This window comes from Rhinopithecus roxellana, chromosome 10 (genome assembly GCF_007565055.1).
Source record: "Rhinopithecus roxellana isolate Shanxi Qingling chromosome 10, ASM756505v1, whole genome shotgun sequence".
Classification (NCBI taxonomy): Eukaryota; Metazoa; Chordata; class Mammalia; order Primates; family Cercopithecidae; genus Rhinopithecus; species Rhinopithecus roxellana.
In genome coordinates, this window is record NC_044558.1 from 107,350,364 (window position 1) to 107,378,205 (window position 27,842).

Sequence of the window (27,842 nt, forward strand, 5' to 3'; positions counted from 1 at the left end):
ATCGCACCACTGCTCTCCAGCCTGGGCGACAGAGCGAGACTCCATCTCAAAAAAATAAAAATAAAAACACATTAAAAAAAGAGTTAAAAACAAGAGATGGGGGAGGGGGTGGGAAATGCTCACACCTGTAATCCCAGTACTTTGGAAGGCTAAGATGAGAAGATCGCTTGAGCCCAGGAATTTTGAGACCAGCCTGAGCAATATAGTGAGGCCTTGTTTCTACAAAATAAAATTTAAAAAACCCCAAAAACCGAATAATAATAATAGATGAGCAAAAATGACAAAAAATTAGCTGGGCATGGTGGTGCACACCTGTAGTCCTACTTCCTGGAGAGGCTGAGGCAGGAGAGTCACTTGAGCCCAGGAAGTAGAGGCTGCAGTGAGCTCTTACTGAACCACTGCACTCCAGCCTCGTCAACAGAGTGAAAGAGCAAAATTCGGTCTCTTACAGAAAGCAAGAGAGTGCTATGATCAGATTTCCGTTTTAGAAATAAAAATCTGTGTCTCCTTACTGTTTGTTCTTGGCATGGATCATTTTACACCCGACCATACAACTTTGATCTTTCTGGCCAGGTACCATTTCTCTCTGCTGGCCGAGTTGGCCCTATCACACCTTCAGCATGAGGATGGAGAGGGAAAAAGGATAGGCTCTGGTATTCCCATAAGGTGAGCAACTGTCTTCTGCTCACGAGAAGCTGAAGACACGGGCTCTCTCTGTTGTTGCAGAGGGAGACCTGGAAGCTTTCACAACCCCTCATCCTCTCCCGTCCAGCAGACCTTTTGTCCTTGCTGGCGGTGAACATTCAGCCCTGGGGGAGGCTGAAAACTCTGCTGGCTCCCTTCTCATCAAGAAATGAAAATGGTGATAGGATGAAAAATCCTCCCGTCTCCACAGCAACCTCTTGGCTTAGCCTCACGATGTACTGAACAATCGTTACTTAATTGGAAGGGGTTTCGGGGAGAACAGTCAAGACAAAGTCATTGGCAACCTATTCCTGGAATTAGAACGCATCACCTTCTTAGCTTAATTGGATAATTCATTTTAAATTGGGTGTGCAATCACGACAAGAAAATGTTAGTATTAATAATACATATCTGAGCTCGGCTGCCTCTGCCAAGAAGCCTGGCCCTCGTGGAATTCTTTAATTCCCCAAAACAATTTTACAAACATCCAGCAGGCATTCATATCCCAGAACTTTCTAGAACACCTTTGTTGGTCGTGGAATGTTAGGGAAGACCTGGGCTCCCTTTGGGGTGTTTTATGGATCGAGGGGGCCCCCTGTGCCTGGCCCTGGGTGTGAGTGTTGAGGGCCTGGTATGTTTTGTTGAGTGTCTTTCTTTCCTACTGTGGCAGCTACTCAGATGGTTGGAAGCATAACAGATGGCAGCGGCGCTATTGCCTGGGGGCCCAGGGGATGACCAGGGCCTCTCTCGTGAGCTTGGGTCCTGGAAGCTGCTTAGAGACCTGTGGAGTGGCTGAACTGCCTCACAGAGGTCTTCCAGTCTGGTCACATTGCCCCGGGAGATGGCAGCTGGTATCAGGGGGCCAGGCTGCTGGGAACGGGGGGCTGCCTGTTGACTGAAGGTGCTGCCTGTCTTGCACGTGCTTCCAGGCCAACTTCCCTGTGGCACTCAGTGTTCCCCCAAAATAGGGCAGTTGCTAAGAAACAGGGATGAGCCAGAGGCCCGGGAGTGCCGACAACACTGTGTTGATGAGGATGCTTCTGCTCCAGGGGCTCGGCTGCCAAAGCTTCCGCGGCCTTGCCAGATCCACTTACGTCAGGCTGTTGCCCAAGCCCACACCGAGTCTGCCTTTGCCAGCATGAGCGTTCCTGCTTCTGGGATTTTAGCTGCAGGAAAATTTAGTGATTGTGTAGACAAACTCACAAAAACTCCAACATTCACAGCATAGCACCCACCACCCGCCGTCCACCCACGCCTCAGCTGCTCCTCTGCACAGCCTCTTCCCCACCCCTGCCTGTGCTCCTCCATGGCTCCTCTCAGTTCCCACCCCGAATTTGTAACATCAAAAAGGGACGCTTACGTGTGTGGAGCATTTGGTTTTAAGCCAGGCACTGTGCTAGATATTTTTACATGTATTAGCTTATTTTCCAATTCGTGATGCGCCGGTGCTGGTGGTCAATATTGAGCCCATTTTAGAGGTGGGGATGCTGAGTCTCTAAGAGGTGTAAGTCACAGACTCAAGATGCAGCAGCAGGGCAGTGGCAGAGCTTTCACACTAAGAGTGTTGACCCCCAAGGCCCATGCCTGGGCTTCCGAAGCTGGAGGGTGACACAGCTCTAGAGCCTTGGGCCCACACGTGAGTCCTGTGTGCCCAGTACTGCTGATGATTATCCCAAGGGCAGCCAGAGACAGGCCTCCGGTATTTTTAATTGAAATGACAGTGGAAAAACTGCTGGCAAGATATCTGAGTCAGCTGAAAATGTGAGTTCGAGTGGCCCCAGAACACCCCACGCTTCCAGAAGATGCTTCCTACACAAAGTACTGGAGTGTGGTGCTCCTCTGTGTGTGCGCCTCCCAGCTGCCGATGGCCTCCAGGAAGGATTCCAAGCTCCCTTCACCATCCCGCCCCATCCCGGCTGCCTTCCCTGCACCCCCACAGCTGCCCCCAACCCCAGCATCTTCTTAGGCCCCCTCCTTCCCCTTGCCCTTCCTGCCTGGCTCACTCCTGGCCACCCTTCAGACTCCTCTCTGTGCCTCCAGCTGGTGCCTCACTTGGCGATGGCCGTGTCTGTTCCACGGCCCCTCCCAGAGGGACCTGGTTTCTCCTGCTGTCATTGCATCTCCCTTACGGGGCCGCATGCTGGGTTTTCTTACCATTTCCTGCATCCTGCAGTGCCGAGGGCATGGCAGCGCCAATCAAGTGTAGTAGGAGTGAGTAAGAAACAAGCATCCTTCTCCATGGCACAGAAGGGAGCCTGTCACCTTGGAGAGTCACCCAAGAGAGGATCCAAGAAAGCATCTTGCCCTACCTACCCCTCCTTCAGCAAGTGAGGACCCTCGAGGGGAGGGGAGTTTCCAAGTCAGTTGGTGACAAAGCCAGGATGAGAAGACACTCCCAGACCACCTGTGGCTCATGACACACACTGCCCCGCCATGCCATCTGCCAGCGCTGGAGGTGGCCACTCAACACAGGAAAGTCAAGGTCAGTGTTAGCAGCCCCCCAACTCAGCTGGGGAAAGGGAAAGACTTGCATTGGGGAGCAGTTTTATTTATTTTTATTTATTTATTATTATTATTTTTAGATGGAGTCTCGCTCTGTCACCCAGGCTGGAGTGCAGTGGTGAGATCTTGGTTCACTGCAACCTCCACCTCCTGGGTTCAAGCAATTCTCCTGCCTCAGCCTCCTGAGTAGCTAGGACTATAGGTGCGCCACCACGCCCAGCTAATGTTTGTATTTTTAGTAGAGGCGGGGTTTCACCATGTTCCCCAGGCTCAAACTCCTGACCTGAGTTGATCCACCTGCCTTGGCCTCCCAAAGTGCTGGGATTATAGGCATGAGCCACCACCCGGCCTGAGCAGTTTTATGTTCTATGTTATTAACACTTCAAAGGCCTTCAAATAAAAGTACCCTTGAGTGTTTAAGGAGAGCCAGGACGGAGACAGGACTCCAGGTCCAGCCAGCAGCAGCACCCAGCCAAGAAGGCAGGGAGAAAAATGCTGTGAACGTCCAGTCGAAGCCTCCCGAGCTGGGGTGTCCTGCCAGGCCGGCAAGCCAACATTTCTCACTAGCACCCTCAGGCTGCCACGGGTACTCAGGCAGCGGGGATGAGGAGCGCCTCAACTTTAGGCTGGCAGAATTTGGTGAGATAGTTCACGCTGCAGCTTGTCAGTGCCAGAAGGCAAAGCCACCTCAACCCAAACCACAAGAAAACCTCCCCCGGGAGCCGGCAGAGTCGGCCTGTTCAGAGACAGAGTTCCAGCCTTTGTTGGCAGCACGTCATTCTTGGAAGTTTGGAATGGGTGTGAGTGGGTGTGTACGTGTGTGTGTGTGCGCGCACACGCTCCAAAGTTCAGCTTTGCACAAGGGACAGCCCAGGCTCCACCTAACCTGGTGCCTGTACCATCACAACGGGAAGCGCCACTTGTACCCCAGGGGTGGGCGGCGCCAGCATGTGCCTCCCCTGCCTTGCTGAACAGAGACGATTTTAAGAAAGGGATGTATTGGTTTCCCAGGGCTGCCGTAACAAATGACCCCAAACTTGGTGGCTCAAAACAATAGAAATGTATTTTCTGAAGGTTTTGGAAGCCAGAAGTGTGAAATCCAGGTGTCTGCAGGGCCCCGCTCCCTCTGAAGGCCCTAGGGAAGAATCCCCCCTTCCTCTTCGGCTTCTCGTGGGCTCCAGCCACCCTCGTTGTTCCTTGGCTTGGAGCTGCCTCACTCCAGTCTCTACCTTCGCGTCCCATGGCCTTCTTCCCTGTGCGTGTCTTTCTGTGTCTTCATGAGGACACAAGCTGTTGAGTTCAGTGCCTACTCTAAATCCAGGATGATTCCATGTTGACATTGTTAACCAATTATATCTGTAAGGACCCTGTTTCCAAACAAGATCACATTCTAAGGTCCTGGGTGGACATGAATGTGGCAGGGCCATTAAACTCACTGCAGCGGTGAGTGGTGGGGGGAAGAGTGCCCTAGTGAGAAGCAGCTCAGGTAGATGGATCAGATGGATCTTTCGTAAGATGGTCTTTAATAGCTGGGTGTGGCGGCTCACGCTTGTCATCCCAGTACTTTGGGAGACTGAGGTGAGAGAATCACTTGAACCTGTGAGTTCAAGATCATAAGATGCTGTTTGGGGGTGGGGGTGAGGTGAGCCCGTCCCCCAGAAATTTGTAGCAGAGTCTCTTATGACCAGCTGACTGCTTACTGTCCCCTCTGTCAGAGGCAGAGACAGAGCAGAGGCGGGGGATGTCACACCCCATCCAGGCCACTGTGGGGCACTTCGCCAGCTTCCCTCCTTCTCCTTCCTCAGAGCCTGGCACGGAGCCACCTGTAGGAGAGTATGTATTCAGTGTTCATTGAGAGCCAGGTGTGGTGGCTTGAACCTATAGTCCCAGCTACTTGGGAGGCTGAGGCTGGAGGACTGCTGGAGCCCAGGAGCTCCCGGCTGCAGTGTGTAGCTGTCGTGCCTGTGAATAGCCACTGCACTCCAGCCTGGGCAGTGCCAGCAAGACCCCATCTCTCAAAAACAAAAACAAAAACAATGTTTGCTGAAAGAATGTCTGCTTGTCGGAGAGATACAGTGACTACTTGTTCTAACTTTGGAGAAAGGACACTTCGGGTTTCATTTCAGGAAAGAGTGAGTCAGACTGTGGTCTGGATGGGAACCCAAAAACAGGAGTTGAAGAAAATGTGTTGGCCAGGAAGCCGCGGCCTGGAGACACTCCTCTGCTACTTGTGGGTGGTGTGAACTCAGCTGGGAGCCTCGGGTCTCTGTCTCTGAAGTGGGTATCAAAGCGTTGTGAGGCCAACGTGACATTGTGTGTGAGCCTTCTGTAAACTGTAAAGTGAGGTGCCCACCCAAGCAATTTTCTGGAAGGCAGAATAAAAAGAAAAGTGTGATATAATGAGCAGTGTGTACGATTAGATTATTGCACGTAAGCAAGATTCACTGGGTGAGGGGTCACGTTTTAAGGATTTGTATGAGTGAGGCACTGACTACATTGAGTCTTTAGAAAACATTAGCCTATGGGGTATTTTTATTCCCATTTTAGGGGTGAGCAAACTGAGCCCTGTGTAGATGTTCAGTAACTCTCCCAAGGTCATGGTAAGCAGAGAGGCTGGAATTCAAACCCAGATCTGTTCACCCCAGCATTGGTTCCATATAACATCTGACGTGTTAAGGCTCCTGGACTGTGCCCTCGTGTGAGCTACTGCTGGGCACAGGCCTGGGGACAGCCAGGGGAGCTTGGCAGTGGGTGCCATCAGCGGGCTGTATATGGTGGATGTGAGCTTCCTGTTGTTTTCTTGTCACCCTCATCCCTTGGATGGCATGCCACTTAGAGGTTGGCTGCTCATGTCCAGTCTGCTGCACTGGGACTGCCGGGGCCCTCGTGCCTCATGTTAGGGTGGCCCTTCAAAGCAGGCACCTTCTCTACCCTGTGGATTGGCAGAGGCAGTTCTATTTCTAGGTAATGAACAGACCTTACGGAAGATCGGTCTCTTCCGCCTGAAGAGCTAGAAATAACTGTTCTTAAGCAAGGCCCATGCTTTCTCAGCACAGAGCTGGTTTTCCCAGGCACTCTGCAGTTAACCTCACTATTACTCTGGAATGCAGAAACCCCTAGGCCCTGATGGATTTACTTTAGCAGCAGCCTCTGCTTCCAAATGCAGCTGCTTTCTGGAAGAGGGTGTGGTGGTGGAACAGAAGTGGCTTAGGTCTTGGCACTAGATACAGTTGGGTTCAAACTTAGGCTCTACCAGTTACAAGCTGTGTGACCTTGGGCTAGTCAGCTTTTTAGTTCCTATTTCTTTCTCTTAAAAAGTCTTAATTTAACAAGTAATACCTATCAAATATACATTTTTTAATGTGAAAATACACATAAGCAAAAAGAAACATGAAAAATCACTGTGAAATTTTAGTATACATCTTTCAAGATTAATTTTTCTACCTCCTTTTATTTAGACATATACGCATATATACAGTAGAAAACATATGCAATAGAAAATTATTAAAATGATGGAATTATTCATACTGTTTTTACCTTTTAATTATTTAATTAAATTAATTATTAATTAACTGTTATTAATAATTAACATTAATTAATAATTATTAATTATTTATTAATTTAATTATTAAATTAATAAATGTATATTTAAAGGTATGGGGAAGTGTTAGCAATGTCGTGTCCCTGAAATAGCTACCTGGTATTCCATTGTATGGCTCTCCCAATATTTAACCTACCCCCAGGTGGTGGACAGTTGGATCTAACCTCGCTGTCCAGGGGGACCTTGGCTTCTCCATCTCTGCAATGGGGTAACAGTGCCCATCCTGCAAGGCAGCTGTGTGTGCTCAGCATGAGGCTGACCCTCATAAGTGCTGGCTTCTTTCTTTGTCCTTTGTCTGCACTGATTCCTTTCACGTAGGGCATCCACCACAATAAGATGAATGTGCCCCAAATAAATGCATTGTCTCATGTGTCTGCTCAGCACCTGAACTGGTTCCTTCCTCGGGTCTTGCTGACAGGTGCTCAGGGCCAGCAGCTTCTCGTTGGCCTCTCCCAGGAACCCCGAGCAGAGGCTTGAGCCCAAGCAGACGCTGCAAGGCTGCACTTCTCCCTCCCAATCTGGGGAGCATGATTTCTGCTCTGAAAAGCCGCGGAAAGCAATTGAGATGAGCTGGGTGCCTGGTTAGTGTCTGCACCACCTTTCAGGGCCTGACGTGTGGCGTCTTGCCTGTAGGCTGCGGCCCGCATCTAAGCAGAGCACTTGGATCCAGCAGTTATTCACATCTGTGGCTCCCAGCGTCCCCCTCCTGTAACCTCCCCCCAACCCCCAAATTAATTGGATTGTGTAAGGTTTTCGTCACAGTGGATGTCAAGTGCTGGCTGTGCTAGGCACAATATAATATAAGCTTTGTATCTATTTCTTGTCTGAACCCAATTAAATAAAAACATCATGTTTCCCTGCTCAGTTGAGATATGTAAACCAGATGTAATTCTGCCTGCTGTGCGACTGATCAAGTTACCCAGAACTTTGGACAAAGCTAGCAGAATATGCACAGCCTTCTATGAGGGTTAATTTTATCTATTAAATTGTCATTAGGGCTGACACAGGGTGATATTTATGTTTTGTTCTGTTTTTGCTTAAATGGGAGTGTAAAAATGCTAATACTAATAGCTAGTGTATGTTATAGGGCTTCTCATGCATGGATGCATCGGGCGTTCTGATAGAAGCTGTATGTGGATGGCTCATTCAGTCCCATGAGGCAGATGGATCGGTCCCCATTTTGTAGATGAGAACTGAGTCATTGAACTCAGGCAGTGACTCTGGAGCCCCTCCTTTTAATCCCTGCAGCAGCCCTTGTGATAGGGTCAAGTGGGTGTTTACTGGAAGTGTCCCCTGCTCTGTCCCCCTTACCCAGTGCAGGGGTTAAGAAAGGCCTGTTTGTTAGGAAAAGTCTTCAGCACAAGCAATCCTGCTGGCTTAGTGAGCTGCTGATGGTTCTCAGTTTTGAGAGTGAGGTAGGAGAGTTGCAGAGTCAGAGGCAGGAGCACTGTGTTTCCAGGGTGCCCTGGAATGGCAGAGGATCCAGGGGCCAGACCACAACGATGAGGAACTTGCCACGGGCCTGGCTCCTCACGGGGAGGAAAATGGAAGATCAGATAACAAGACTAAGCACGTGAACTCCAGATGCATAACCTTAGATCAGAATTGGGGTGCCAGACCAGAGTGGGTGGACAGACACATGCAGCAAATATTTGCCACGTAAATGGATGGGTGAAATTATGGCTCATTAAGCCCTCATGGGAGGTGTGAGGTTGTATGTGGCGTGTGGAGTTTGCATGTGGCTTCTAATATCTGCCTGGGAGTGTTCAGTTTAAAAATGCCAGCAAAGAAGCACGGGCAGGTATATGTAAGGGATACACCCGTAGGGAGCTTTAACCAGCCTGGAAATTAGCCGTGGAAAATTGTGTCTTTCATGCCTGTGGCTTTATGCCTGGGTCAGTTCTCCTTATAGTTCGTAGTTCATTCAACAAACATTTAGTTAACTTATTTAAACATAATCCGAATCACATCGTCATTGAGAAGGTAAATCTAATCCCGTATGCATCTTTTCATTACCTAGCACTGCATATGCTTTTTTTAAATTACAAAACTTATCGAAATATTTCTCATCTATCTACTATTTGGGATTATTTACACAGACTCCTTCCTATTCAAAGGGCAGAGTGGAGTGTGTGTGTGTGTGTGTGTGTGTGTGTGTGTGTGTGTACATATTTAAACATACTCTGGACAGCCATACCTGTTCTTACAGGTATTCCTGTAACCTGTCAGGGTAACAGACAGCACTGAAATGGAAATGGAAATATGACCTGCTCTCTTGGCATTTTCTATGCAGTTAAAGTGACATAATTGAGGTATCTTGTCATGGGCCCCTCTCATGGGATGCCTTGGTCCGCAGAGGTGGCTGGTAAGTTGGGAAGGGTTCTTTTGCCCAGGTCTGCCCAGAATCCTGTCCCAAATGGACGACTTGCCCTTTCGGCTATTGCATTCTCAATATGGCAACTTGGATGAGGTGACAGTGGGATTAATTTTGGTATCCGGTCCTCCTCTTTTGCCTGGAACTGCCACTGGGGTCTGTTTTAAGGGGATGTTGCTTTTTCCTCTCACTAAAATTGGTCCCATCCTTGCTGCCCGTAACCTCACATGGAATGCCTGCTGGGCGAAAAGGCAGCTCTTTTGCAAATACATATTTAAAGGGAAAGTACAAAGAGGCTGGTCCCACCCGTGTAAGAGGGAAGCAGATGTGTGTAACACTCTGTAACCACCCCGGAGACGCACTCAGCTCCACCCGACACAGACCAGCATCACTCAGGTTACCAGGCAACTGTGAGCAACAAATACTTGTGAGTCTGGGATTGAAGGGGGTGGAAACCAGACTTTTTGTAAATATCCTCATCACTTACCATAATAAGAGCCCTTCCCCAAGTGTGCTTGTGTCCCGGGCTGCCTAAATTGGCCTGAATCTGGTGTCACCCTTCATAGTAGCCAAGAGCTCAGGATTCAGATTGCCTGGGTGCCATCTGTTCTCTCCAGGTACAAGCTTCCAACAGTGTATAATTTGTACTTCCCAGGCCTCAGCTTGCTCATCTCCAAAATGGGGATAATAATCATTCCGGTCTCTGAGAGGATTGAGTGAGTTGATGGTTGTCAGGTTCTTAGAAGATAGCCTGACAAATAATATGTGCTCAGCAAATACTAGCTTGTATTATTCCTGACGCTGAGTCTTCTCAGCAAACTGTCTTGGAAGGAAGCTTCTGTCTGGAAGCCACAGAGAGATCTTCAAACATACATGGCGCTGCTCCTGGGGGCAGCCCTGGAAGATAAGGAAGAAGGGGCTGTCAGTGCAGCTGCAGGGACACAAGTCCTCTGAGTTCAGGTTCTTCCTAATCCTCCAGTTGCGGGCACCGCTGTAGGGGGCTTTCCTTACCAGCTCCCCTCATCTAGCAGATGTCCCTGGTGCTGAGTCACTGGGCTGCACTGCTCTGACCCACTTACTGTACCCGACCCTGCCCTCTTCCCTCCCAGTTCCACTCTCAGCCTTCAACCTGGTAGGTTTCCAGGTAGCCAGATCGAATCCGTCTTTCCCATTGGTCTCTAGAGAAGCATGACCTGCCTCGGTTCTTTCCAATGGCTGTCACTTCCTCCTTTTGGCCAGCTAGTAAATTGTCTCCATCCCCATCATTGTGTAACCTTTCCCTAGAAAACTCTTGGTGTCCTCTCTGTTTCCCTCGCAGAGGCAGCAGCTACCGAAGGGCCCGTCCCAGCATCTCCCTTTTTATATTTCGAGTAGGGGTTAGCATATTGTGACAGTCACTTCTAGCTATAGAAAGTTCCCACTGTCTTCCACTTAAACATGTAAAATACTTAAGATTCTATATGTTCTTTTCTTTAACAACCAGCTGTAATTCACATACCACACAATTCACCCGTTTACCATGTATAGTTCAGTGGCTCTGAGTAGAGACTTCTGCACCCACCACCATGACCCACTTGGAACATTTTCATTACCTTCCTTCCATCCCTCTCAGCCCTAGGTAACCATACTCTACTTTCTGTTTTTTTGTATAGATTTCATGATTCTGGACATTTCATATAAATAGAATCATATGTGACCTTTATCATGTAATATCTGGCTGCTTTCACTTTGCAGTGAATCATAGAATACAGTATTCTATTCTATGGCTCATGCCTGTAATCCCAGCACTTTGGGAGGCTCAGGCAGGCAGATCAGCTGAGGTCAGGAGTTCAAGACCAGCCTGGCCAACATTGTGAAACCCTGTCTCTACAAAAATACAAAAGTAGGCAGGGTGCGGTGGCTCACGCCTGTAATCCCAGCACTTTGGGAGGCCGAGTCAGGCAGATCATGAAGTCAGGAGATCGAGACCATCCTGATTAACACAGTGAAACCCCGTCTTTACTAAAAATACAAAAAAAAAAAAAAAAATTAGCCAGGCATGGTGTCAGACACCTGTAGTCCCAGCTACACGGGAGGCTGAGGCAGGAGAATGGTGTGAATCAGGGAGGCAGAGCTTGCAGTGAGCTGAGATTGCGCCACTGCACTCTGGCCTGAGGGACAGAGCGAGACTAGATCTCAAAAAAAAAAAAAAAAAAAAAAAGAACTGGGCATGATGGTGGGTGCCTGTAATCCCAGCTACTTGGGAGGCTGGGGTAGAAGAATCGCTTGAACCCAGGAGGCAGAGGTTGTAGTGAGCCGAGATCGCGCCACTGCATTCCAGCCTGGGCGACAGAGCAAGACTCTGTCTCAAGAAGAAGGAAAAAAAAATTCTGTGATTCTGTTTAATGAAATTGAGGCTCATTATGTTATGTTTGTTCCTTACTATTCCATAGTCTAGTATTCATTATTCCTCAAATAATGACTTCTAGGCCTTGGAGCAGAGCTTCATTCTTGAGTACAGCTCGATAATATTCCATTGTAAGGACACCCTACATTTCATTTATCCTTTTGCTGGTTGGTCGACAGGAGGGTTGTTGTTCATGTTCTTTTAACACAGCAAGGCTGTATGATCTGAGGTTGCCTTTCCGTTCCCAACCATTTTTTGAGCAGGAGAGACAGTTTTTGTCATTTTTATCACAGCCCTTGGTTATTTCTTGAGGTGCTCATGAATGTAATCCCAACTTAGACATGATGTTCCAAACCTACAAGAAAATTAGAAGTGGTTTTTTTTTTTTTTGAAAAAAAAAAAAAGAAACAGTTTTTAAGACTTGTTAGAATAAATTATTCAGATCATTTTTCTTCTGTGTTTTTATTTTGGCTCTAAATAAAACGTTTATAGACGTTTGTCTCTTCTTTTGTGTAATTATTTGGCTCTAAAAACTTCACTCAGTTTAGATGAGTGTTCAAACTCGCTGAGGGAAAAAAATGAAAGTTTTTTCCCCAGAGAGGAAAATATGATGAGCTAAAACTAAAAATACCTTAGAATTTTAGCAAAGGAAGCATTAACACACCAGAGGTCAGCACACTTTCTTTTCAATGGGAACTGACCCTGGTCAGGTGGGTCCAATGACACCCTTATTTAATTTATTTCCTGCTGGGAGCTGATTTTCCCAGGCATGTTCTGACCCAGGGCACTTGGCAGAGACGCTGCTAACAAAGCCCAGGTGGCAAACATCTGAGTTCCCCAAATTTCTCTGAAGGTTTTTAAGGGCTGTTCAGCCTCGAGGAGCAGGTGTGAGTGTGAGGTCGCTGGCGCCAGTGGGGCTCTGCGGGTTAAGTTGCAGGTGGGAGCTCCAGGATGCAGCCAGGGTGGCCACGGCCACTGGAACTGTTGTTTGGCCTTGACTCTGAGGTGCCCCCGGCATCGGCCTGCATGCCGGTGCTCTGTGAGGTCTCTCCACGACTCTGTGCATGGGATCTCCTGTGCTGAATGGGGCCCTTAAATGTGCCCTTTGCTTCCATCATTTAAGGGGGAAAAAGGCAAATCAGAATGTTATGATGTAAAGGATGGAAGGCAAACACGTGTATTTAGAACCACACTATGATTTCCAAAGGGACATCAACATTCATTGAATTTCATGTCTATTGGGGGTTGATTCTCTCCCCCTAAATTTGTGTGGGAATGTGAAAAAGCTTAGGCTTTAGAATCTCTCGATCTTGGTGGTTCTTGGGCAAATGACTCCCCATCTCTGGGATCTTGTTTGTTTCAGAAGGGTGACACCCTCCACCTCCATCAGGGCTAATGTGGGAATCTAATGAGGTGGTTTACATTCAACCCCGGGTACAGAAGACAGGCACTCAATCCGAGCTGCTTCTAAAGCTCTTCTCCTCGAAATGATCTTTCCTTACTCATACCCAGGTTTTAGGTGGACGACTTTCTAAGGAAACAGAATCCTTTTCCCATAGGATGGTGCTGGGTTTTTGTGCTTGAGAGAGACCATCTTTGTCTCTCTCAGCCCCTCAGACCCCAAGATTCATCCATAGGGCAAGGCACACAGCAAGCGTTTGGTAGGTAAATGTAGAACCCAGTGGATTCGGCAGGGAATTAAGGTATCCATTTAATAAACCTCAAGAACAGCACAGCCTTTAATATAAAGTCCCTTCTCCCAAAGGGCTGCAAAAACTTTTGCAATGATTATTGCTTTTCATTTATATCCTAATGTTTGAGGGCTGGAACCATAAACTGAAGAGCCAGTAGACGCTAGCAACTAAAAATATTGTCTATGAATGTCACAGATATCCAAAGTATACAATTCGATTTTACTCCAGTGGCTGGCTTTCTTTTTTTTTTTTGAGATGGAGTTTCGCTTTTGTTGCCCAAGTTGGAGTACAATGGCGTAATCTCGGCTCACTGCAACCTCCGCCTCCCATGTTCAAGTGATTCTCCTGCCTCAGCCTTCCCATGTAGCTGGGATTACAGGCATGCGTCACCACGCCTGGCTAATTTTTGGATTTTTAGTAGAGACAGTGTTTCTCCATGTTGGTCAGGCTGGTCTCGAACTCCTGACCTCAGGTGATCCACCCGCCTTGGCCTCCCAAAGTGCTGGGATTTCAGGCATGAGCCACCACACCCAGCCTCCTCCAGTAGCTTTCTTGGCAAAAAAATAAAAAGCAAAAAAATGGCCAAGTGAATTAAGAAAACCTTGTAGTGTTTGATGATGATAACTTGCATTTTATAATGCTTTCCAGCTTACAGAATGCTTTCTCATTATTATTTCATTGAATTCTTCTGACTCCCAGAGGTAGGTGAGACAATACTGTGTTATGGTTAAGGACATGCTGCCTCTACCACTTCACTTCCTACCAGGTGGCCGTGTGAGTTACGGAAGCACTCTAAGCTTATTTTCCTGATTTTTAAAATAGGAATCACAGCATCTTCCTTTTAGGATTGCTGTTCAGATTGTATGAGATAAGGTATGAAAAATCCCATCCACATAATAAGGGCTTCATAAATGGCAACTGTTACTAGGTTATTACATAGAATAATCCTCACTCGGCCAAGGTTGGGGGATTGCTTGAGTCCAGGAGTTTGAGACCAGCCTGAGCAACAAAGTGAGATGCTGTCTCTACAAAAAATAAAAATATAAAAATTAGCGGGGTGTGATGGCATGCACCTGTAGTCTCAGCCACTCAGGAGGTGGAGGCAAGAGGATCGCTTGAGTCCAGGAGGTCGAGGCTGCAGTGAGCCACGTTCGCACCACTGTACTCCAGCCTGGGCGACAGAGTGAGACCCTGTCTAAGAAATAATAATTATCGTCATCATCATCATCTTCCTTACTTTACAGACAAAGCAACTCAGAGGGGCACTTAATTTGCCAAAGATCACAACCCTAGTAATGGCAGAACTGGAATGCACCTCTGATTCTCCTACTTCCAACTTTATTCCTCCTTCCACTTCTCCTTAGCCAAGAATGTAAATCAGGAACATTTTGGTGCTTCTGCCAGTGACATTTACCATTATCATGAGCTCTTACATGGTTTCTTGGGTGCGCTCAGATTTTCAGTGTCTACTTTTGTATTTGCAGAACATCATCAAGAAGGTGATCGGGCAGAAGTTTGTGTACAAGTTTGTCTCTTTCCCGGAGATCCTGAAGATGGATCCTCACGCGGTGGAGATCAGCCGGGAGAGCCTTCTGCTGCAGGACAGCGACTGCAAGGCGTCTCCCGAGGGCCGTGAGCCCCACAAACACGGCCTGGCCGCCCTCAAAAGCACGAGCCGCAACGAATACATCCACTCAGGCCTGTACTCGTCCTTCACCATTAATTCCCTGCAGAACCCACCAGACGCCTTCAAGGCCATCAAGACAGAGAAGCTGGAGGAGCTGCCCGAAGACAGCCCCCCCGTGGAAGAAGTCAGGACTGTGATCAGGTTTGTGACCAATAAAACCGACAAACACGTCACCAGGCCGGTGGTGTCCCTGCCTTCCACGTCAGAGGCTGCGGCGGCGTCCGCCTTCCTGGCCTCATCCGTCTCGGCCAAGATCTCCTCTTTAATGTTGCCAAACACTGCCAGTATTTCATCCGCCTCACCCTTCTCATCTCGGTCCCCGTCCCTGTCCCCCAACTCACCCCTCCCTTCTGAACACAGAAGCCTCTTCCTGGAGGCCGCCTGCCATGACTCCGATTCCCTGGAGCCCTTGAACCTGTCATCGGGCTCCAAGACCAAGTCTCCATCTCTTCCCCCAAAGGCCAAAAAACCCAAAGGCTTGGAAATCTCAGCGCCCCCGCTGGTGCTCTCCGGCACCGACATTGGCTCCATCGCGCTCAACAGCCCAGCCCTCCCCTCGGGATCCCTCACCCCAGCCTTCTTCACCGCACAGGTAAGAGTCATTCCTGTCATCCCGGCCATAACCAGCCTCAGTGGCTTAGCAAAAAAGGAAGAGCAACTAAAGAGACTTCCTTCTGTCCCTCAAAACGTAATCCTATGACTTGTACCAAGGTCACTGTGTAAATATGAAGGGAACCTGCTTTTCCATCCTCAGACCAAGGGAGGCACACAAGACAGCATTTGGTTTGTCGACTCTAGTGGGATGCTTGATTGGTTTCTTGCTTTTAGGGGCCTAAAGTGACCGTAGGTGGAACATGCACACTGGCCGACAAAGCAGATCTCACCAGCGATTTCCTAGGGAAAGTTGAGCGGGCCAGTTTACATTTCAGGAGGAGCTTGGGCTTTAGGAAATTTTTATGGCAGAATCTTCTCTGGGGGCATTTAATAAGGAACCACTTGTGTTCTATTAACAAGAAAATAGATGTCAACTGATACCGCCACCATCGCATCTGTCCGTGTGGAGCTGTGGTCATAGCATAGGTAATAAGAAACAAAGGGGCCACACCAGACAGCTGCTTCGCTGAAAGCAGCACTGCTCTGAGAAAGCCCCGGGCCACAGCACTGGGGAGAGGAAAGCAAGCTTGCAGAGCCAAAAAACCTTCGTTGTTATTAGTCCCAAGGAGAAAGCCCCCTTTTCCTTTAAATCAAATATTCAGATGCTCTTTCTTGTTCAGCTGACAATTGCAGCACAAAGGCGTAGTAGGCGCTGGGAAACCATATTTCTCCTTCCCCTTGAAAATTGGATGCAATTTTAGTGGCAGAGGTTAAAAGAGTATTTGTTTTAGGCTCACAGACCTGGATTCAGTTCCTGGCTACCCTGCTTCCTAGGAGTGGGACTATGGGCGGTTGCTCTCTGGGCCAGGTACCACATGTGGAAAATGGTATCATGGCCAGGCTTTGTGAGCTGGTGACACCTGGTAGCATTGTTAACCGTGGAGCTGCACCCATCCCCTGCCTCTGTCATCTCATCGTAGTTGTCCCTCTTGTCATCATCAGCAGCCATGGCAGCATATGACGGGCTCCCCGTGTGTGCCAGGCACTGCTCCAGACACTTTACATGCATTGCCTTGTTTTTCATAGCAGCCCTGTCATGTGGATACAGGTTGAGTATCCTGTTTCCAAAATGCTTGTGACCAGAAGTGTTTCAGAGTTCAGATCTTTTTGGATTTGGAGTATTTGCATGATACTTGCCAGTTGAATATCCCACATCTGAAAATCTGAAATCCAAAATGCTGCAATGAGCATTTCCTTGGAGTGTCATGTCAGGACTCAGAAAGTTTCATATTCTGGAGGATTTGGGATTTGGGGATTTTTGGATTTGGGATGCTCAACCTGTGCTATTATTAGCATCCTGTTTCCCAGCTGAGATAAACAAGGCACAGAGGTAAACTAGTTCGTCCAGGGACGCACAGCTTATAGGTGGTAGAGGTGGCTTTGGATCCAATGTCTGCCTCCAGAATCCATGCTCTCAAATGAAATGCATTCCCGCTGCAAGAAGGCAGTGATACGGCCGTCCATGGAGCACCTGAAAGCAGCTCTGGGCCACTTTCCTCTCCATGCTTTCGCTGGACTGGATTCTGCCCAGGGATTTCATGACAGCTCAGACTGTGAGCTGGTGGTGACATGCGCCACCACAGAGGGGAGGGCCAGGGGATCAGGAAATAGGTCAGAGTGAGCACGCGTGCTCTTAAATCAGGCATCTTCCAATTGAGCAAGGCTGTCGAGTGACCAACCCCAAACTGTGGGGTTCAGGGTGTTCCACAGGCGGTGGCAAGGCTTCAGTGGTTTTCCTCAAGCGCTGCTGAGCAAATGGCTCAGAAACAGCAGCTCTTGATGGAGCTCAGGGGAGTAACTTGAGAGGCAGGGCCAGGGGTTGACGATCTGAGCATCTCCTTCCCCGGCCTCCTGTGTGTTTACAACTGTCAGGGTGAGAAGGGTCTGAAGCCAGGCCAGGGCCAGCTCTGATTTAGGTGTCTGTGTTCCCTGGGAGCCTGGATCACCTTCTCAGAACAGAGTGAGGCAGATGCCAGCACTGTCTCAGAGGAAGTCAGCTCAGCCAGCCCTGTGGATAATGTGGATGGAGGGATGGCTCCCGTTGGTGGGGCTGAGGGCGTGAGAGAAGGATCCAGGGTGGATGCCCAGTGAATGGATGCAGAGGGCACGGCCAGGAGCCAGAAGCCACCAGCGTGGCCTGAAATCAGGTGGGAAGGCATAGGAAAGCCAGGATCTTTACGAGAGGACCTGTGCCTAAGGCAGTGAGGGTGCCTGGTCCTCAGCCAAGCTGTGAGGGTGGGGCCCTGATGGTTTAGTGCCAGGAAGCCCAGAGATAATCCCAAGGGGAGGGAGGCAAGGGACAGGGTCTGGACCCAGGGCAGGAGAGTAGAAGTAAAGGGACCTGGCTCAGAGAGGACCTTCAGGTCAAAGGAGTGGGAGGGGCACCAGGCAGTCCTCTAAACCACGCAGAACTAAGGGGGTCACCAGCTACACTGGGAGATGGCAGAGCCTCAGGACTCAGACCCCACCTTGAGCTTCCCTCATGTCCCAGAGTGTGGGCTCTGCTCCTGGCATGGCCATGGGTAGCCAACAGGGAGAGAGAGAAGGGGCAATGAGGGAGACACCAGAGGGGCCGGGGCGGGAGTCAGGGGTATGGTACTTACTCAGAGCTGAGTTCTTGCAGCGGGTTTCACCCAGGTGGTCTCCCTGAGATCAGATAGGATGTCTTGAAGCTGGGGGTGGTTTAGGTTTGTTTAGGGTATGTGTCAGTATCAGATTTGGATTCTCAGATTCCCTCTCCTGGGAGCTGCTTCAGGGGGTGCTCCAGAAACTCACCCACCAGCACCAGCCCCAGTAGAGTTCACCTTCCAAGTGACTGCCAGAAACAGCATGGCTGTCAACAGCCAGGTGTTCTGCAGAATTCCTTTCGGCCTCAGGAGTGAAGGACAACTGTGGGGTTCAGGGTGTTCCACAGGCAGTGGCAAGGCTTCAGTGGTTTTCCTCCTACCTGAGCACTTTGTCACAGAAACTCTCCTTTTCTCTCTGTGTGTGTTGGGGGTGTGCTGTGTGCAGTGTGATGCTGTGTGCACATAAACATTTGGTAATCTGTGGGCTGTATGTAAGCTTTGCTTAGCGGTGGGCTTTGGAAGAGATGAAAGCTGTGTGTGCTGTAATAACTCGATACCCCGAACGTACAATTCCCAAGGTTGGTTATTTCCAGCTAGAAACATGGCGGGAAGAAGGGGAGAAGTAAGGGAGCCTTGGCGTGGCCTGTGTCACGTGGTTACCATTCCCTCGGGGACCTTACTACACCTCATACAGGCATACCTCATTTTACTGTACTTTGCTTTATTGCATTTCACAGATAATTAGTGGTTTTTACAAATCGAAGGTTTGTGGCAACCCGGCGCCGAGCAAGTCTTATCAGCGCCAGGCTATTCTTCCAACAGCACATGCTCACTCCATGTTTCAGTGTCACATTTTGGTAATTCTCACAACATTTCCAACTTTTTCCTTACTATTACGTCTGTTCTAGTGCTCTGAGATCAGTGAGCTATGATACTACTGTTGTAACTGTTTTGGGGCACCATGTACCACACCCGGATAAGATGGCAAACTTGATCAGTGTTGTGTGTGTCCCAACTGCTCTCGTGTGTCTCCCTCTCCTTGGGTCTCCCTATTCCCTGAAACACAACAATTTTGAAATTAGGCCAATTGATAACCCTATAGTGGCCTATAAAGTGTTCAAGAGAAAGCAAGAGCTGCTCGTCTCTCATTTTAAATCCAGAACTAGAATGATGATGGCAAAGGCATGACCAAAACTGAGACAGCCGAAAGCTAGGGCTCTTATGCCAGTTAAATATGTAAATGTAAAGGAAGAGTTCTTAAAGGAAATGAAATTGCTACGTCAGTGAAAACATGAATGATAAGAAAGTGGAACATCCTGATTGTTGATATGGAGAAAATACTAGTGGTCTGGATAGAAGATCAAACCAGCTACAACATTCCTTTCAGGCTAACCCGGAGCAAGGCCCTAACTCTCTTCAATTCTTTGAATGCTGAGAGAGGCGAGGGAGCTGCAGAAGAAAAGTGTGAAGCTAGCAGAGGTTGGTTCATGAGGTTTAAGGAAAGAAGTCATCTCCATAACATAAAAGTGCAAGGTGAAGCAGCGAGTGCTGATGGAGAAGCTTCAGGAAGCTATCCAGAGGATCTAGCTACACTCATTGATGAAGGTGGCTACATCAAACAGCTTCACTGTAGGTGAAATGGCCTTCTATTGGAAGAAGATGCCATCTAGGACTTTCATAGCTGGAGAAGTCCATGCCTGGCTTCAGAACTTCAAAGGACAGGCTGAGTCTTGTTAGTACAGCTTGTGACTTTAAGTTGAAGCCAGTGCTACTAAATACACTCTGCCTGTGCTCTATAAATGGAACAGCAAAGCCTGGACGACAGTACATCCGTTTATACAGTTTATGGAATAGTTTAAACCCACTGTTGACACCCACTACTCAGAAAAAAGATTCCTTTCAAAATATTACTGCTTATTAGCAATGCATCTGGTCACCCAAGAGCTCTCATGGAGATATACAAGAAGATTAATGTTTTTCATGCTGCAAATACAGCGTCCATGCTACAACCCAGGAGTCAAGGAGTAATTTTGACTTTCAAGTCTTATTACTTAATAAATACATTTCATAAAGCTACAGCTGCCATAGATGGTGATTCCTGTGATGGATCTGGGCAAAGTCAATTGAAAACCTTCTTTAAGGGAGTCACCACCCTAGATGCTGTTAAGAATACTCATGATTCGTGGGAGGATGTCAAAATATCAAAATTAACAGGAGTTTGGAAGAAATTGATTCCAGCCCTCATGGATCACTTTGAAGGGTTCAAGACTTCAGTGGAAGAGGGAACTGCATATGTGGTAGAAATAGCAAGAGAACTAGCATTAGAAGTAGAGCCTGGAGATGTGACCAAATTGCTGCAATTTGTTGATCAAACCTGATTGGGTGAGGCGTTGCTTCTTACAGGTGAGCAGAGAAAGTGGTTTCTTGAGATAGAATCTACTCCTGGTGAAGCTGCTGTGAATATTGTTGAAATGACAACAAAGGACTAAGAATATTACATAACTTTACATTACATTACGTTACTTAGTTGATAAAGCAGCGGCAGGGTTTGAGAGGATTGACTCCAGTTTTGAAAGAAGTTCTACTCTGGGTAAAATGCTATCAAACAGCAACACATGCCATAGAGAAATCTTTCATGAAAGGAAGAATCAGTTGGGCTGGGTGCACTGGCTCATGCCTGTAATCCCAGCACTTTGGGAGGCCGAGGCGAGTGGATCACCTGAGTTCAGGAGTTCGAGACCAGCCTGGCCAATGTGGCAAAATCCCGTCTCTACTAAAAAGCCAGGTGTGGTGGCAGATGCCTGTAATCCCAGCTACTTGGGAGCCTGAGGAGGCAGGAGAATCACTTGAACCCAGGAGGCGGAGGTTGCGGTGAGCCGAGATCACACCACTGTACTCCAGCCTAGGCAACAAGAGCGAAACTTGCATCTCACAAAAAAAATAAAGAGTCAATCAATGTGGCAAACTTTCTTATTTTAAGAAACTGCCACAGCCACCCCAGTCTTCATGACTCTGCCTCCTAATGTCCCTGGTTCTGGCCTGCTTCCTCTCCTGCCCCTTTCTATAGCTACCCTAGGCCCCCATAGGAGTCTGCATTTTGTCTGCTTTTCCATAGGGTCAGTGGGATTAACTCCCCTTTTAAAGACCTTAAAACCATGTTTTCACTTGAATTCAGACAATTTTAGGGGTTTCCAGAGATTCAGTCACCTTTTATTTGAGAACTTTTTTTTAACCTCAAGGTTGCATTGTCATGGACTCTGTTGGCATCTGTGGGAGCTTAGGATTACAGATATTTATGGGCATAACCTGCTGAATAGATATCTTGTTTCTCTGTCCTTTACTTTCTTAAAGCCCGAGTGACTTACTGGTATCTCAGATCACCACATCAAGTGATCAGCAAATACTTTGTGCATCTTTAATCAGTCCAGTAACAAATGTTTATCGTGTATTCATTCATTTGGGAGATAATCATTGAAAACTAAGCATTCGCTTAGGTACCTGGAGATACAGAGGTTAGCAGGATAGACACCGTTCCTGTTCTCATGAGTTTACAGGTTGCTGTCCAGCATATGGGGCAATATATAACATAGGGTTATAATTTAGGGTGGTGTGAAATTATGGAGGACTGGCCAAGGAATTTCGACTTGTTTGGATTGGAAACTAACTGCTAGAGGCTGGGCGCAGTGGCTCACACCTGTAATCCCAATACTTTGGGAGGCCAAGGTGGGTGGATAGCTTGAGGTCAGGAGTTCAAGACCAGCCTGGCCAACATGGCAAAACGGCATCTTTATTAAAAATAAGAAAATTAGCTGGGTATGGTGGTGCACGCCTGTAATCTCAGCTACTCGGGAGGTTGAGGCAGGAGAATCGCTTGAACCTGGGAGGCAGAGGTTACAGTGAGCCAAGCAATTGTGCCACTGCACCCCAGCCTGGGTGACAGAGTGACATTCTGTCTCAAAAATAAATAAAATAAATAAATAAACAGCTGCTAGAGGTATAAGTGAAAAAAAATCTCATTAGAATCAACAAATAATTATTGAGCAATAACAGAGCCTGGAAAGGAAGCAAAACTACAGTTGCTTGTTTTTATGACCTTAGGACCTAGCCATGACAACAAGGCATACACGTGCACACACACACAATAGCCCTTGGCAAGAGTCAAACATGCAGCGCAGAGAAGCGCTTTAGGAGCTGAGGGGCAAGATTGTTTAGTTCAGTTCAACACACATGAACTGAGTACCCATCATGTGTAAGCTGCTGTGTTGGGAGCTGGGGCTACAAACATGGATAAAATAGTCTCTGATAGTTAGGAGCTCATAACTTACCTTAAGTCACTTCATCTAGTATCTCAGATGCTGTACAAAAGGAATACCATGTTGCAAAAGGAATCCTGAGGAGGAAGGTATTAACTTTGCCTGAGATGGAGGAAGAATGTCCAGAGGGCTTCCTGGAGGGGATGAGACCACTGGTTCAGGGTGTTGAAGGATCAGCCCTGTGGCAGGATACTTTTTCTGGTAGACAGGGAGAGGAAGGCATGGTCGACAGAGGAACAGCTTGAGGCAAGGCATAGATACTTGAAATAGCTTTGTGATTAGGGGAGGTATAGTAGTAGGAAGCATTGAAGGGGTATGAGTGACAGTCTGAATTGTTTTAGGAATCACCCTGTTGGCAAGATTGGGAGGGGGAAGGCTGGATCCAAGTAGGATGCTATTGTAATATTCCAGGCAAAAGACCATGAGTATTTAAGGCTGTATGGTGGGAGGGGTCGTCGTCAACAGGACTTGGTGACTGACTGGGTGGGAGGAGTGGGGAGAGCCAGAATTGAGTGTGAGGAACATGGGAGGAAGAATAAGCTCCCTGGGAAAAGGCTAAACGTCCAATTGGGGCCATGTTGAGTTTGAGGACCCTGCAGGACATACAGGTGGAAAAGTCCAGCTGCATCTGGAGAGGGAGAGTGTTTTGGAGCTGGAGAGGAGGTTAGGGAGTCATCAACATGCAAGGGGTGGTGAAAGCATGGGAATGGATGAGGTCACTTGTAGAGAGGGCCTGTAGCCCAGGGAACTGTGGGCTGGACTGGGTGGTCAGGGAAGTTCCGAGGGCGCGTTGAAGGACTGGTGGGTTGGAATGCCTGGTCCTCCATGCATATAAGGAAAGCTAAGAGGGTTCGGGGAGGGAAGTGTTGAAATGAGTCAAACTCTGTAAAATATTTGAAGAGATTTATTCAGAGCCAAATATGAGTGACCACGGCCCAGGACACAGCCCTCAGGAGGTCCTGAGAATATGTGCTCCAGGTGGTCGGGGTACAGCTTGGTTTTATATATTTTAGGGAGGCATGAGACATCATGAAATTGCCAGGCAATTTCAAGGTATGGCAAGGAAATGTATTTTGGGGTTAAATATTTTTTCCTTGTCTCATAATATTATGCCAGAGTCAGATTGAAAAGTAAGTCACCATATATAGGGTCAAATGAAACCCATCTGATTAGAATTTACGGTTTGTAGGGCATGACTCCCTACACCCCTGCGTAGGAATTTGGGCAAGATAAAAAATCAGAGCTTAGTCCTCAGAAGTTAGCAAGTGTATGAAACCAGGTTATGGGGAACCTTCTATTGGGGCTAAGGAGGACATCACATCCTTTCTGAAACTGTGACTGAATGTTGAGTGAACTCATGTTTGGGGGTGGTTGATTTGGTGATGGGGTACAGAATAGATGGGGAGACCAGAGGCAGGTGGCCTGGCCTGGGTGGCTGTTGTGGAATGCCATCTGTAAGGTGATAGGGGCTTGGATGCAGCAGGAATGGAAATGAGGGATAAACAGGAGACCCAGTTGGAGACGCCTCCAGAAGCTATGTCCGGAGCTTGCAGTTACTGAAAGGCATTTTGCACGGTAGGGACTGGGATGCAGGTGGTAGATGGGGCTGTGCGTGCAGGGATTATGTCTTGTTTGATCCTCATCTGTGGCACCTGAAACACAGTTTGCACTCTTGGTCAGTATTTGTTGAGGCAGTGTATATATGGTGGTCCTGTTGACAGAAGGGGAAGAGTCTTAAGAAACACTGATGTGGGAAGGTGCTGAGCTTCATGAAGTTTGAGTATAGTGGTGCACCCAAGTGGAGATGCCCAACAAGCGATAAGCCAGGGGGGACCCAGCTAGAGCTGCGGATGGCTTCAGTTCATCAGTATTTAGGAGCTGAGTAGTACAGGAGGAATAAAGATGAGCAGATACCTTAAAGGCTATGGAAAGGTATAAGAAAAATGTGCCAATCACCGTAATATGAGGCAGAACATGTTAAATGTTAAGAAAAAAATGGTCACAAAGTGTTACAAAGATTCAGAAATAAGAAATCCCATCTGGTTGAGGGGAGGTCAGGAAAGTGTCCTTTGAGGAGGTGGCATTTTGATGAGCAGAGGAAGGCAAGAGGAGGAGGTAGAGGGCTGGGCCAGGGGTGCGCAGGTGGGCATGCCTGGATGCCAGCTCACCCTGGCGAGCTCAGATGTGCAGCCTTTTTAGGAGACGTTATGAAGTGGAAGTGGAAGATGAACTGAGTGGGGAAAATGAAAAGGGGATCTTGGGATGAGGGTCTTACTCTCTTTCCCGGCTGCCACGGGATTAGGAGCTCCTTATCTGCCATGCTCCTTAAAACGAGACTGTCTTTGGGGAAGGAAAGAAGACAGCGCTTTTTGCTGTGGCTTCCTTAGCCCTTGGCCCTCAGGCTCAGCCCACTCTGCCTGACTCCTGGAGTGTGTGGAGAGAGGCTGTGAAGTCTCACACTGTCCCGGAGATAACCCAGGGCAGGCGTTGTAGGAACTTCCCTTAACAAAGAAACCACATGGTTCTTTAAGGTCACAGGATTTTCAGGGAGAACTTCAGGGATAGAAGGAAGAGGAGGGAATGAAGTCATTTTACAGTGTTTATTTGCATATATTATAGAAGACATTTCAGACATACTAAAGATGAGAAACAGAAGGCTACTGTAGTCTGAGTACATCCTGTATTCCTTAGAAACAAATGTGCAAACATCTCAAATCCAGACATGGGTATACATTTTAGACTAGAGAAATAGAAATTCTAGACCTTGTACATTGCCCAGAGGATTAAAAAGGATGGGTATATGATGGCCATGGAGGAGAGAAGGATAGCTGTGTTTTGTGGTTTAGAAGATTGTTTCTTTAGAGCTTTGAGAGCCTTCATTGATGGATAAACTAGGCCTTGAACACACTGGTTATTACATGTTAATGTGACAGATTGTGGTTGGAACCTTGCTCCAGAGTAACATGCAAATATTAGTTTTCAGAACACCTGAGCTTGTGGCCTTGAGCCTAACTAGACAACTGAGAGTAGCCTCCAAGTCCAGGCTGACTCAGTTCAGTTTGTCTGTTTCAGAGGATTAAGTCCTTCTCTGTATACAGTTGAGAATTTCTCCCTCACATAGATGAAAGACATTTAGTAAGTATGTCATGTATGCTTTCAATTAATTACCAATCAATTTATTCGTTCAAAAACATGTACGAAGTACCTAGTGTACCTAGCCAACCGCCTCTCACCCTTGTTGAGCATTTCTGTATACCAGGCACATACCTTACAAGAGCTTGCAGTAGATCAGCTTATTTAATCTTCCAACAACCCTGTAACGTGGGCATTTTTATTCTCCCCATTTTACAGATGAGGAAACTGAGACAGAGAGAGGTTAGGTGGCTTGCCTGAGGTTACCTGGTTGGGAAGTAGTGGTTCTGAGATTGGAACCCTGGCAGAGCTCATGCTGAGCCGTTAAGTTTTAACTGTTAGGCCAGATGGCCTGGCATGCTTGTGAAATTGCCTTGGACTAGAACAAATGGGAAGCTTATTCAAAACATGTATTTATTCTAGTAACCTCATAGGTCATTGAGTATGTAGGAAATGCCATGGAACCAACAACTCAAATAATTTGGTATAAATGTGTTTACATTTCAGCAGCTTCACAGTTTGAGGAACTTGGGATGTTTGTCGCCATTCTGCTGAACAGAGCAGACCTTTCAATTTAGGTTTAAGCCAAATGCTGTTGGTAATTAATGACGCCACGGAGGCCAATTCTAGGAAAAAATAACACTTTAGCATCCAGCATGGTGCAATCTGAAAGGCTGGCGCCTTTGCCGTGGTTCTTCTTACACAAAGCACCTTATTGACATCACAAAACCACTGAGGGACTCCTTCTAGTCTCCAAAGGTACAAAACCACCCTGGGCCCGGGAGTTCGTCTCCACTGAGAATAAAAGCCATGCAGAAAGCAGCTGGGCGGGTGTTTGTTCTGCCCTCCAGCTGGCCTGCAGGGGAGGGGACTCCTGCTACATGTGTGCAAGCAAATGCAGTCCTTGGAACTCTCCTGGGAAACCCAGGGTTTTGGCTTTACACCCAATCTGACAAGAAAGGGCCCTCCCTGCCCCCACCCAAACCATTGCCAGGGCAATGAATTCTCATTGACCCCACATCCAGATGGAATCTGGAAAACCCGGCTCAGAGCTTCTAAAGAGGCTACTACAGGGTATTTTAACAGCAAATTCCAAATCCTTAACAGCTGTTGATATGGAGACCATTTAAAAACGTGTGCTTGTAACCCAAGTAATAGATGTCCACTGTAGAAAAACAGGAAAATATAGATAAGAAGAACTAAAGCCCCTTTATTGGATCCCATTTTGTTTGTATACTACTTCTTCTTGTTTAATCTGGGAAGGGGAATAAGTTGAACAAACCATTCGGATGAAAGTTGATATAAACTTGAATTTTCCACCATGTTTAGGGAAGGTAATGTGTCAATACCTTTTTCCTTTATGAAAGTGTTAATAAAATTAGCATTGAAGAAAATTAGCCAGCTGGCCTGGTGGTTTATGCCTATAATCCCAGCACTTTTGGAGGCCGAGGTGGGCAGATTATTTGGAGTTCGAGACCAGCCTGGCCAACATAATGAAACCTCTTCTCTACTAAAAATACAAAAATTAGTCGGTGTGGTGGTGGATGCCTGTAATGCCAGCTGCTCGGGAGGCTGAGGCAGGAGAGTTGCTCAAACCCAGGAAGTGGAGGTTATAGTGAACCAAGATCGCACCATTGCACTCCAGCCTGGGCAACAGAGCGAGACTGTCTCCAAAAGAAAAGAAAATTAAAATCAAACTGTTCACAGCCCCACAGAAATAACGTTGCCAGTTTTCCTGAGATGGTAAGGTCATTTCCTGGTCCATGCCTAGCCTACCTAACCTCTCTCTGCTGCTCTGTTGATCACGGCCTGAGTCAGGTGAACCTATATGAAGAAGTCTGTTTGCTTTATTTCCCAGACACCAAATGGATTGCTTCTGACTCCAAGTCCGCTGCTCTCCAGCATACATTTCTGGAGCAGCCTTAGTCCAGTTGCTCCACTGAGTCCTGCCAGGCTGCAAGGGCCAAGCACGCTGTTCCAGGTGAGTGTTTGGAAATGAACTTTTAAACATTACACTTCTGAGGGATGGTTTTTTCTCTAAATCCTGCAGAGGTAACGGTGAGTTTTGCCCAGTGTTGGGTTAAAATGTTAAATGTCCAAAGGGGGTTCATGTTAATGGGGTTGCACGCCCTTCAGAGGCAGACACTTTCATTGAGGCAGAAATGGCATACTCATGCCAGACACCCATACGTGGAACAATTAAGTTTTTGAAGTGTTTTGCATATTTTCATTTGTCTATGAAAACAGG

At 47.5% G+C, this 27,842-nt stretch overlaps 1 protein-coding gene across 1 annotated transcript in view; it reads left to right on the forward strand.

Annotated features, from left to right (window-relative positions):
* The window catches only part of ELK3 (ETS transcription factor ELK3), a 77,156-nt gene that overhangs the window by 39,171 nt on the left and 10,143 nt on the right, over nucleotides 1-27,842 (forward strand). The window contains exons 3-4 of the mRNA XM_010383888.2: nucleotides 14,726-15,520; nucleotides 27,453-27,575. Of these exons, the coding sequence (XP_010382190.1) occupies nucleotides 14,726-15,520; nucleotides 27,453-27,575 (918 nt within the window). The remainder of the gene's footprint in view (nucleotides 1-14,725; nucleotides 15,521-27,452; nucleotides 27,576-27,842) is intronic.